This window comes from Rhinoderma darwinii, chromosome 1 (genome assembly GCF_050947455.1).
Source record: "Rhinoderma darwinii isolate aRhiDar2 chromosome 1, aRhiDar2.hap1, whole genome shotgun sequence".
NCBI classification, from domain to species: Eukaryota; Metazoa; Chordata; class Amphibia; order Anura; family Rhinodermatidae; genus Rhinoderma; species Rhinoderma darwinii.
The window spans coordinates 375,161,524-375,174,635 of record NC_134687.1 but is presented as its reverse complement, the minus strand read 5'-3'; the positions used below and the strand labels follow the sequence as shown (position 1 = coordinate 375,174,635).

The window sequence follows — 13,112 nt, the reverse complement described above, 5'->3', positions numbered from 1 at the left end:
GTAAAGTCCCCTAGTGGGATAAAAAAATAAAACAAAGATTACAGTAAAAGTAAAAAAAAAACAAACAATAAAACATATACACATATATGGTATTGCCGCGATCGTAAGGACTCGAAGAATAAAGCTAAACTAATTAATCCGCAGGGTGAACGGCGTCCAAAAAAATTAAATAGCAAAATTATTTTTTCTCCCATTCCCCACGTAAAAAAGTTAATCAATAAGTCCCACGTACCCCAAAACAGTACCAATGAAAACTACACCTTGTCCCGCAAAAAACAAGCCTACATATGGCTACGCTGACAGAAAAAAATAAAAATAAAAATCGAGCCGACACAGCATAAAGGTAACATGTTAGTTACGCTACATAGTGAAAAACAATGCTAGAATACCGGTTTATTTTTAATTTTCTAAAATAAAGTTAATAAAAAGTAACCAATATATTATACATATCCAAAAATGGTGAAATTGAAAACTTAAACTCGTCCCCCAAAAAACAAGCCCTTATACGGCTATGTCGACGGAATAAAAAAAAAAAAAGTTATGACCCTTGGAATGCGACAGTGAAAAAACAAAAAATAATCCTTGGTCATGAACACGCAAAAAGGCCGGTCATTAAGGGGTTAAACAAGAGCACATCACAACCAAATCAAAATCGCCCAGTATGGAAAACCCACTGTTCTAGAAGCAATCCATAAAAAATGCCCTGATTTAGAGATTGCAATCAGGTACCATTCAACCTGGAATACATGTTAGGCCTCATGCACACGACCGTAGCCATGTGCACGGCCGTGATTTTCGGGTCGGCTGGCCACGGAGTGTCAGCCGCAAGCCGCCCGCAAATCGCGGGCCGTGCACATGGCCGCGGCCATTATTTCAATCAGCCCGGACCACAGAACACGGCCGTAATAAGACATGCCCGTTCTTTTTGTGGTGCGGGTTCCTGAGCCATGCACGGACCATGGAAACCACGGTCGTGTGCATGGCCCCATAGGAATGAATGGGGCCGCAATGCTCCTGTCTATTTTCGGGGGAATTCGTGAGAATTGCAGCCGCAAAAGCACGTTCGTGTGCATGGGGCCTAATTATAATTCTTCCATACTGGCCAAAAAGGAGCTGGTTCCCAATCCTGAGACAGTTGGCATTGGAAGACCCGATCATACTCCCGGTAAAAAGAGACCTCCTCTCCCAGGGCCCCTTATTTTATCAAGTGGAAACTCTCTAAATCTATCAGCATGGATCTTGAAAGGCCAATCCTGAGAAATCATGGGCTTTCAGTAGAGGTAATCTCAAACATTCTTTTATGCCATAAAAAGGTAACTTCAAAGATCTACCGGAAAATCTAGAAAAAATTCTGTACTTGGCATGAAAATCCAAGACCCATACCCTTTATCGCCAAATATAGCGAAAATCCTAGATTTTCTACAAGCAGGGTTCAAAAAGAGACTTCGTCCTAGTACCCTAAAAGTACAAATTTCAGCTAGGTTATTCTTCAACGCTCCATTAAGCTGAACATACTGTATTTTTCGGACTATAAGACGCAGTTTTTAGCAAGAATAAATCTTGCTAAAAAGTCCCTGCGTCTTATAGTCGGCAGTCAAGGGCCGACTGCTCATTACTTACAATAGAGCTATGCACAAAAATGTGAGAGAACATTTCAAGAACTCAAACAATTACCATAAAGAGGAGACGGTGGGGGAGATATTCACCAACGCTACTCCTGGATAGTATCTGGCCTTTTATTAAAGGGGTTTTCCCATGAGAGACATTTAGGACATATCAACAGGATAGGTCATAAATGTTAGAACCTCTCTCTAAAACGAGGCCCCCTAAACCCAGTTCTGCCGCTCTGTGCTCCGGCTGACTCATATGATTACCGACCATGAAGAAGGAAACCGCGTAGCTCGCTGAGCTACGTGGTTTCTGTAAGTCCCATCGAACTGAATGGTGCTTACGGAAACCGTGTAGCTCGCACGATACGCTGCTTCTGTAATTGCCATTCACTACTATGGGAGTTACGGACTTACGGAAACAGCGTAGCCCAGCGAGCTACGTGGTTTTCATAACTCCCGACCATATAGTCAGGAAGTGGCCGGGAGGCAGCGAGAGCAGAAAGAGCTAGAACGGGGTTCAGGGAGCCCCATTCTAGAGTTGGGACCCGCATCTATATGACATATCCTGTGGATAGGTCATAAAAGTCTCGGATGGGAAAACCCCTTTAAGGTTGGGCATATATTTATGATAACTGATGGGCTAATGATTATTCAGCCAACATGCATATTAAATCTGTTGAGGGTTTCTATTTCATTTACAACGGAGCTTACAGATACACATATAAAACAGAACCTGTCCTGGTGACAGGCTTCCTTGGACGCAATCTAGAAAACATGTAAAATATGTCAAACTCAACAGTATTTTCAAAAACTAAAGATAAAAGGTTAGAAAAACATTTACTTGAGGAAAAAACTAAAAAAATAAAAAATAAAAACCTCATAAAAGCAGCTAACATGGTAGTGGCAGGGTAACTCACCTGAAATTGTCTACATACCATCTTAGAGACTGTTAGCACAATGACTCATTGTGACATCACATCTGAACTGAAAGGGAGACTACACCCATAAGCAGTTCAGTCTTCTCAGAAGTTAGTTTCTCTAGATAACTGACCAGCAGAAGTCTCCTAGCCTTCAGGGATAATGTTTTTCTAAGGCGGAACCGACATTGTTGCACCTTTTTAGCTCTACTTCTTTTACCACGAAGCAAATAACACTCAACATTTACGGTATACTGTTGGTGTTAGAACACAATTCATAAACGTACATAAACTGTATTTGCATCAAGCAGTTGACTTTCTATTAGATAGGCAACAAGATTTCAGAATAGCCATATACATATACCAATAAAAGATCATATTGAAATAGTCTAAAAATTCCCACAAGTATTAGAGAGAGAGACGGTGGCACGTGGTCAGCCCATTGTACTTCACATGATTCACGCAGATGATAATTCATAATGATAATAATAGTAGTATAATAATAATAATAATCTGTCAGTCTAGAATGAATGGGCACTTTTAGCGGTGCATAGCTCCTAATTTCTTTGCCTTGGTTTGATAAAACAAAAGCTGAGCAACAGAAAGGAACACAGGCACATTTCTGCTTCACTGACGTATATGTTCACCTTTGAACACTATTTTAGTTTACATACAGATATAAACTACATGAAATATTCAAAAACATGTTGTATTACATATATTGTATAGATACAGAGTTTCAGCAGGATTTATAGTCCAGAGCTGCATTCAGAATTCGGCTGCCCTGAGAGCTGAAATCGCCCAGCATACCTTGTTGATGCACAGCTTGCTCTGGTCTTGTATATTCTGGGAAGTGAAGTCCACATACAAGGCAGTGAACCGTTATCCAAGTAGGAAAACTAACTGCCCCACTGTAAATATAGGAGCTCAGCTTAGCGTTTAGGGATGTTACGGTTGACAGGCTTGTTGACTGTTTCTAAAAACAACCAGTAGAATTGTGAATTAATCTCGGAATTATAATACAAGATGTAACTAAAGACCAATACTGATCAAATAATGCAATGTATTTGCACAATTAATAAAACTATTTGAGCTGTACTATGTATGTTTATAAACTGCAAAATAGTCTTCAAAATTGGACATACACTTAACAGTTCATGTCTTGAACACTGCGCTTTTATCCTTCCAAATACATCTTTAAGAGGTCTAAGACCAGAACATATGGAGGGGTGAGAAACAGAAATAGTGTGTGAACAAATTATGGAAGGTTGTTATCTTCGATAGGTGGCAATATGTCTACACATATGCTAGTGTGTCTCCGTACGGGAAACAGTCGACTGCGCTGATTAAGCCAAAAAAAACTGAAACCTTACGGAACGGAGACAAAAAACGAAAACCATTTGCAACGTAAGCATTACCATTGAAATCAATGGTAATGCAAACGGATAGCTATGGTTTCCGTTCAGGGGTTCCCGACGGAAAAGTCTGACGGAACCCACGAATGGAACTCCGACACGGATGCGAACACACCCTTAACCCCTTAATGACCGCCTATACGGGTTTTCACGGCGGCCATTAAGGGTACATCTGCCAGAGCACCGCCGTTTTCACGGTGGCGCTTTGGAATAAGATAGCGCCCCCGGGAAGCGCTTAAACTCCGCGGACTCAGCTACAGAGGCAGCTGAGGCCTCAGCGCACAGACAGAGGACCATTTTGACCGGTCCCGGGTCAAGTGATCACCGTTATTCAACGAATAACAGCGATCGCAGTAAAAACAGCGGCGGTTCGTTCTCTCCCTTTTAGAAAAGGTCTAAATAAGGGCCAGCACCCCCGATCAATCGCCCCCCCGTACCTGATCCGGATCTTCAAGATGGCGCGTGACTGACTGTCCCGTCACAATGGCAGAACACATTACACTACGTAGGCAGTGTAATGTTTCCTAGCAGCGATCAGAGCTGCAAGTCTAAAAAGGTCCCCTAGTGGGACAAGTAAAAAAAAAAAAGAAGTGTAAAAATAAGTTTTTTTCCTATAATAAGTCTATCATAGGGAAAAAATGGACATGTTAAAAAAAGTACACATATTTGGTGTCACCGCGTAACGGCCCCAACTATAAAGCAATAATATTTTTCCCGCACGATGGGGAAGGAAAAAAAAATAAAAAATAAAAATAAAAAAAAATCGCCCACAACGAATAAGCCCTCAGATAGCTCCGGTGGAGAAAAAAATAAAACAGTTCTGGCTCTCAGAATATGGCGATGCAAAATGTGCAGTGTTCCAAAAGCAGATGAGATCGGGCACCATTTATCAGTGCGACGATGGCCACATATTGGCGGATTATTTATTTACCCCATTATACCTTCTTATTATGCCCTGATATTCTCCGCACAGATTACGTATGCCCCCACATTATAAACTGAAATACCAGCAAAAAAACAGAACTACTACCAAGCAAAATCTGCACTCCAAAAGCCAAAATGCCACTCCCTCCATTCTGAGCCCTACAGCGTGCCCAAATAGCAGTTTACATCCACAGATATGGCATCGACATACCCGGGAGAACCCGGTAAATATTTTATGAGGTATTTGTCTTCAGTGGCACAAACTGGGCATAACATAGTGCACTAAATGGCATATTAGTGGAAAATTTTCACTCCGCCCCATCCGTTGCAAATTAACCTCTTCGCGCACCCCGACTTAATAGCATGTTGTGGTGGGGGGGTGGTGTATGGAGCGGGCTCACGCACTGAGACCGCACCATACACTGCGGGCGTCAGCTGCGTATTACAGCTGACACCCGAGACTAAAACGGACAAGAACAGCGATTGCGCTGTTACAGGAGCCTGTAAAACTTAAAATATACTGCAATACATTAGTATTGCAGTGTATTGTACCAGTGATCTAATGATCACTGGTTCAAGTCCCCAAGGGGGATTAATAAAATGTGTAAAAACGTAAGTAAATTAAATATTTATTTAATTTTTTTTCACTAATAATAAAGTCCAGAAAAAAACCCATTTCATTATTTTTTATCTAAAGTAATGTAAAAAATAAATAAAAACAAAAAACACAAAATTGGTATCGCTGTGTCTGTAAAAGTCCAAACTATTACAATATACCCTTATTTAACTCGCACGGTGAATGCCGTGAAAAATAAAGAATTTAAAACTGCAAAATCGCTGTTTTTTGGTCACCTTGACTACCAAAAATATGTAATAAAAAATGCTCAGAATAGTTGTATGTGCCAAAAAAATGGTACCAATAAAAACTACAGCTCTTTCCGCAAAAAAAAAAAAAGGGCCCTCGCACCACTCTATTGACGGAAAAATAAAAAAAGTTATCGCTCTTGGAAAACGGGGAGAGAAAAACGAAAAAGAAAAAAATGGGTCAGTCTGGAAAAGGGTTAATTACTTTCTAATGAAAAAAACATTTATGACCACATGTGGGGTATAGCCGTACTCGGTAGAAATTGCTTTACAAATGTTGGGGTGCTTTTTCCTCCTCTATCCTTTGTGAAATTGAAAAAATTCAACATTTAGTCGAAATAACGTTGATAATCATTTTCACGGCCTAATTCTAATAAATTCTGCAAAAGACCTCTGGGGTCAAAACGCTCACTATACCCCTAGATAGATTCCTTAAGTGGTGTAGTTTCCCAAATCGTGTCACTTTTGTGCGGTTTCCACTGTTTTGGTCTCTCAGTGGCTTTGCAAATTCTACATGGCAATCGTAAACCATTTCAGCTCAATTTGAGCTCCAAAAGCCAAATAGCGCTCCTTCCCTTCTAAGCCCCGCTGTGGGTCCAGACAGCAGTTTATTACCACATATGGCATATGTCCGTAATCGGGAGAAATTGTTTTTACAGATGTTGGGGTGCTTTTTCTCCTTTATTCCTCGTAAACATTAAAAATGTCTACGTTTTTTCAGAAAAAAAAAGTAGATTTTTACCTTTACAGACCAATTCCAATGAATTCAGCAAAAAAACTGTTTACCATTGGTAGTTAAATTCTCTTCTGATTGTTTTTTTTGCTCCATACTTTATTATTATCACCATACTCTTGTGATTGGAGTGACCTGTCACTGTAGCGATATTTACATTAGCTTCTTAGCGTCCTGGTTTTGTTATTATATGTATACACGTCTTCTAATCTACCTTTAGGGTGCATGTTTCACTGTATGAGGACCTATTATTGATGTTTTCATATCTATGATCTTTTGAAATTCATCATATAACACCTGGCATATATATTTTAATTATATTTTATATGTCTATAGTATATACTTGGGAGGGGGGTTATTTTTGTCTTTTTTGTATTCATGTGTAATAAATTATTAATAAACTTATTTTGATAAAATAGTATTATATCAAGATTTTTCTTTTTGGTTTAATCATTACTGAAGTAAGCTTAATGGTGGCCTGGGAGTCAGATACAGTATGTCGCCAAATACTACTACGCAGCTCAAATTGACCCACTAACGAAATACCATGCGGCCACTGAAGCACCTATATAGCTTACACTGAAAGCACTCGATTGTGCTTCATCCACCCTTCCCTCATCAGCTTTAGTAGATCAAATGGTGTATTATTTCTAAAAAAAGAGGCAGTGATACCTATACATTTCAATGGTTACTGTTCTGGTGACTTTTCAGAATAACCTGTCATATGTGTGTACATGAGGAAGAACACTATTTCTGGCCATTATGTGACATATTCTGCATTATTTAGCAGTTTTCCCCTCTGCAGGCTCTACGTCTAATTCTCAGAGCTAGTGGATGGAGCCTAACGTCTATTATGTCTTCTACAAACTGCACATATAGAAGAGGAGAATCCTGCTCCACAATCGCTATATATCACAAATATAGAAGCTTCAGCAGCATAGAGGAAATTATACAGCAGTAATGAGCATTGTAGTGGCGAATCCAGCACTGGGGTGATATATAATCCTTACCAGCCAGCAGCCTGTCTCCTCTCTGTCGCTCTCTGTGCACCCTCTTATATTTGGACCTTGAAATTTCTAGAGTATTTCCCGTGTATTTTAAACACCAGCAGGATTACCAGAGTAAAGCTTTATTACTAAGCTTCAATGGCAATTACATTACCATAAATGGACCTCTAAACAGGTTCTCTTTCCAGTTTCACCAACATCCGGTCTTATAACAGATTTCACATTGCATCAGATTCAATTTAGGATAAAAGCAGTCACAGACACATAGGACTTTGATGGTGATTGGAGACCATCTATCCTGTGCATAGAGAATCTGCATTAAAAAAGGTAAAAAATAAATAAAAAAGGGAGGCTGGTCAAACTATACTATACTATACACAACCTCCCCAAAAACATGCATGCTCAGTCGTGTATGTTTATTCAACAGCGGAGAGAGAAATAAGCTACTGCCAGACATTTCTGACAATGGCTCATCTCCCAGGACACAAAGTTGTTGAAATTCAACATGCCGATCTTTATTTCCCTTACAGATACCATTAGGGAGCAGTCAGGATGCCCCCCATACACATAAGATTGTTGAGATTCCACTGAAATTGGTTGGATCCACTAACTTTAATGTAATGTGAATAGGCAGCTTAATGGATTGTTGTTGCAGACTACACAGGAAAAGTTACACTGTAGAGGGAAGACCACGCAAACTACACCATTAAAATAAAAATGTTTAAAAGGCATTTGCACGGTCAGGTTGGCATAATGTAGACAATGGGCCCATGTGTACAACATAAATGGTGCTGGGGCTCAAAGATAAAGCTATCCGGCCTCACAGGTGTAATTCCCTTTTTACGTTGTGTTTAAAGTTACATCATAGTCTATTTTAATGATAGATTTCTTTGAAGAGCAGTTTTATTACTATGATAATGTTCCAGCCACACACTTTATGGAAGACGTTTCAGATTTCAGATAAAAGCTTTATTGTTTTCCCAGCTCATTTATGTTTTCCCCAAAGGCATTAGCAGGAAGCTTGCGGAGACGGTGTAAACTCCCTGGCTCTGGAGAGTACACACTACTGTCACTTACCACTTCTTCGGTTGAGACAAGGATTTGTACTTGCTGTATTTCACACGCCATTCCAGCACATCTCTGCAGTGCTGGCAAACTCCATCATGTTGCTTGGTGTTTATCTTCTAAAAAGGCAAAAACAAATTAGAATATAAAATCTACATAAAAAAGCGAGTATCTAAAAAATAAAATAGAACCTTTTCGCTGCAATCCTACATATTCAGGTCAAATGCTGGCACAGTTTTCAACGTGCACTGAACTGGATATGCAAATATTGGACATACTACTGCATACAAGGGACATTTACTGCAAATTAAATGTCACTCATATCTATCTTTAGATCAGAGATTCATTCTGATTAAATCACTGCTAATTGAGGTATACTTTCCAGATGATAATTAATAAATAAAGTCATTTTCAATTCTACTTCACAAGCAGTATAATGATGTGCTGCTATTTATAGGACCATCTATATAAGCACGAGTTAAAAAAAAAAAAAAAAAAAAAAAGTCCAGTAAATGCATTACAACTGGCTATGTGCATAGTAGGACTTCTACGTCACAGACCATTTCTACTAGAAGTGATGGAGGTCGATATGATCAGTGACAGCATCCAGCTCCATTTAGTATTTATCACTGAGTGGAAGCGCCAATTTTGTAGTCCTTGTAGTAACATGGTGTTTAACCAGCCCTGTGTTAAGAATAAGAAATAAATCAGTCAGCAGGCAGAAGGTGTAACCATGAGAACTTTCTTGGCACATTTGATTAGTAAAGAGGTCTTGGGCTCCCTAAAAAGCACAAAAAAACGTTAGCGGAGCTCTTATAAGAAAATTATTTCTATTAGGGTCAGTTCACGTAGTTTCTTTGCCGTGTTTTTTTTTTTTAATGCGGAGACCGCGTCGGAAAACACGCCAAAAAACAGCCGAACATGCCTCCCATAAATCAATGGGAGGAGGAGGCGTTTTTTTTTCCCGCAAGCGGAAAAAACGGCTCGCGGGCTAAAAAAGGGACATGTCCCATCTTCGGGCGTTTAGGTCTCTGACTTCCCATTGACATCAATGGGAGGCAGAGAAATCATATTTTGCGGTGTTTTTTTACCCGTGGTGCTCAATGGCCGGAGCTGAAAAACGCCGCCAAAATCGGCGTGGAGGCAGAGCAAAACCTGCCTCAAAATTCCAAACTGAATTTTGAGGCAGATTTTCTGCCTGCAAAAAACTGTGTGTGAACATAGCCTTAGGCTATGTTCACACGGAGTATTTTGCAGGAGGAATATCTGCCTCAAAATTCAGTTTGGAAGTTTGAGGCAGATTTTCCTCTCCCTGCACGCCGATTTTCGGAGTTTTTCGCCCGCTGCCATTGAGCGCCGCGGGCATAAAATACCGCGAAATACGCTTTCTCTGCCTCCCATTGAAGTCAATGGGAGGTCAGAGGCGGAAACGCCCGAAGATGGGGCATGTCGCTTCTTTTTCCCGCGAGGCAGTTTTACTGCTCGCGGGAAAAAGACGCCGACGCCTCCCATTGAAATCAATGGGAGGCATTTTCGGCCGTTTTTGCGACGCGGTTTCCGCGTCAAAAAACTCGGCAAAATACTCCGTGTGAACCCAGCCTTAGGCTATGTTCACACGGGGTATTTTGCCAAGTTTTTTGACGCGGGAACCGCGTCGCAAAACTCGGCAGAAACGGCCCGAGAACGCCTCCCATTGATTTCAATGGGAGGCGTCGGCGTCTTTTTCCCGCGAGCAGTAAAACTGCCTCGCGGGAAAAAGAAGCGACATGCCCTATCTTCGGGCGCTTCCGCCTCCGACCTCCCATTGACTTCAATGGGAGGCAGGAGAAAGCGTATATCTCGCTGTTTTATGCCCGCGGCGTTCAATGGCCGCTGGCGAAAAACGGCGCAATAATTGCTGCGAAAATCGGCGTGCAGGGAGAGGAATATCTGCCTCAAAGTTCCAAACGGAATTTTGAGGCAGATATTCCTCCCCCAAAATACTCCGTGTGAACATAGCCTTAGACTGGATTCTGGGAGAGGTTTCTCATGCGGATGTAAAAAGACTATACATCCCAAAATGTAAATCATCAAAAGTAAGCTCTATGCAGGTGTTGCAAGCAGGGAGAGAGTGGAAATTTGAGCTTATAAGGGTATGTGCACACGATAACGTCAATTACGGCTGAAATTACGGAGCTGTTTTCAGGAGAAAATAGCTCCTGCATTTCAGACGTAATTGCATGTACTGGCGTTTTGCGGGGCGTCAATTACCGACGTAATTTGGAGCTGTTCTTCATTGGATTCAATGAAAAACGGCTCCAATTACGTCCCAAGAAGTGTCCTGCACATCTTTGACAAGGCTGTTATTTTACGAGCCGTCTTTTGACAGCGACGCGTAAAATGACAGATCGTCGGCACAGTACATCGGCAAACCCATTGAAATGAATGGGCAAATGTTTGCCGACGTATTCGAGGCTTGTTTTCAGACGTATTTCGAGGCGTAAAACGCCTCCAATACGTCTGAAAATAGGTCATGTGATCCCAGCCTTAGGCTGCACAATTGTGAACAAGAAGACTTGCTGAAACTTAAGAACATTATAGGATAAGTAATGTAGTGAATTTTCTAAGCTGCTAAATGTACATACAATGAATTCGGAAAGTCTTCAGACCTTTTCAGTTTTTTCACATTTTGTTATGTTGAGGCCTTGGGCTAAAAATATATATATTATAAAAAAAAAACAACGTTTTGCCCCATCATTCTGCACTCAATATCTCCTAATGACAAAGTGAAAACAGAATGTTAGTAAATCTTTGCTAATTTATTGAAAAGGAAAAACTATAATATTGCATTGACATAAGTATTCAGACCCTTTACTCAGTACTTTGTTATTGCTGCCAAAGGTGCTTCAACTATCTCCAGTCGTCCTGGGTATGATGCCACAAGGTTTGCACACCCGGATTTGGGGATTTTCTGCCATTCTCCTCTACAGATCCTCTCAAACTCTGTCAGGTTGAATGGGGACTGTCGGTAAACGGCCATTTTTAGGTCTCTCCAGAGATGTTCGATTGGGTTCAAGTCCGGGCCACTCAAGGACATTCACAGAGTTGTCCCTAAGCCACTACTGTGTTGTCTTGGCTGTGTGCTTAGGGTCATTGTCTTTTTGAAAGGTGAACCTTCGGCCCAGTCGGAGGTCCAGAGCACTCTGGATCAGGTTTTCATTAAGAATATCTCTGTACTTTGCTCCATTCATCTTTCCCTCAACCCTGACCAGTCCCCGTCCCAGCCGCTGAAAAACACCCTCACAGCACGATGCTGCCACCACCATGCTTCACTGTAGGGATAGTCCTGACCGGCTGGGATCTCGGCAGCAGCACTCATCCATGACTTATCTACCTACTACAAGCTCCTGACCTTTCCACCTGTGGTAAGCCTCCATCTGTCAAACATAGTTTGTTATTTCCTGGGCTTACTCACACTATGTGGCGCCGTGCTTTTCTCTTTCAATTCTCACTGTAGGGATGGTATTGGGAAGGTGATCAGCAGTGCCTGGTTTCCTCCAGGCATGAAGAAGAATTGAGGCCAAAAAGTTAAATCTTGGTTTCATCAGACCACAGAATCTTGTTTCTCACAGTCTAAGAGTCCTTCAGGTGCTTTTTTTGCAAACTCCAGTTGGGCCTTCATGTGTCTTTTACGGAGGAGAGGCTTTTTTCCTGGCCACTCTGCCATAAAGCGCAGATTGTTGGAGTGCTGCAGTGATGGTTGACCATCTGGAAGTTTCTCCCATCTGTACAAAGGATCTTTGGAGCTCATCCAGAGTGACCATTGGGTTCTTGGTCACCTCTTTTACCAAGTCCCTTCTCCCCGGTTACTTAGTTTGGTGGGGCAACCAGCTCTAGGAAGAGTCCCGGTTGTTCCAAACTTCTTCCATTTAAGAATTATGGAGGCCACTGTGCTCTTGGGAACTTTCAGTGCAGCAGAATTTTTTTTGTACCTTTCTCCAGATCTGTGCCTCCACACAATCCGGTCTCTGAGCTCTACAGGCAGTTCTTTCCTTCCTCATGGCTTGGTATTGTCAGCTGTGAGACCTTATATAGACAGGGGTGTGTCTTTCCAAATCATGTCCAATCAAATGAATGTACCACAGGTCGACTCCAATCAAGGTGTAGAAACCTTTCAAAGAGGTTTCAGAGCTGAATTTAAAGTGTTATAGAAAAGTGTCTGAATACTTATGTACATGCAAAACTTTAGCTTTTAATTTTTAATAACCTTGCAAAAATGTCCTAAAATGGTCATTATGGGGTATGGAGTGCAAAATGATGGGGAAAACCTTGACATTTTTTTTTATTTTAGCACAACATAAAATGTGAAAAAAAAGTTCAAGTCCTTAGACTTTTCGAATGCACTGTACACCGATCAGCCATAACATTAAAACCACTGACTGGTGAAGTGAATAACATTGATTATCTCGTTACAATGGCGACTGGCAAGGGGTGGGATATATTATCCTTTTGCTGCTCCTGGACGTACCATTAGGTCATGATGAGAACATCGTTCGCGCTCCATGACTTAATAGTACGTCCTGCATGAAAAACAGCGC

At 41.2% G+C, this 13,112-nt stretch overlaps 1 protein-coding gene across 4 annotated transcripts in view; it reads right to left on the bottom strand.

Annotated features, from left to right (window-relative positions):
- C1H9orf85 (chromosome 1 C9orf85 homolog) overlaps positions 1-13,112 on the bottom strand; it is a 35,808-nt gene that overhangs the window by 11,443 nt on the left and 11,253 nt on the right. The window contains exons 2-3 of one of the 4 annotated variants that reach the window (XR_012847855.1): positions 8,548-8,654; positions 7,474-7,783 (exon numbers count right to left, since the gene is read on the bottom strand). Coding sequence is in view for 3 of the 4 variants with exons in the window: in XM_075828076.1 (XP_075684191.1) it covers positions 8,548-8,654; positions 9,096-9,098 (110 nt within the window). In the remaining variant the exon portion in view is untranslated. Of the gene's footprint in view, positions 1-3,424; positions 3,504-7,473; positions 7,784-8,547; positions 8,655-9,095; positions 9,220-13,112 lie in introns of those variants that run through there. The other 3 variants (XM_075828076.1, XM_075828084.1, XM_075828072.1) reach the window with 3 other exon arrangements.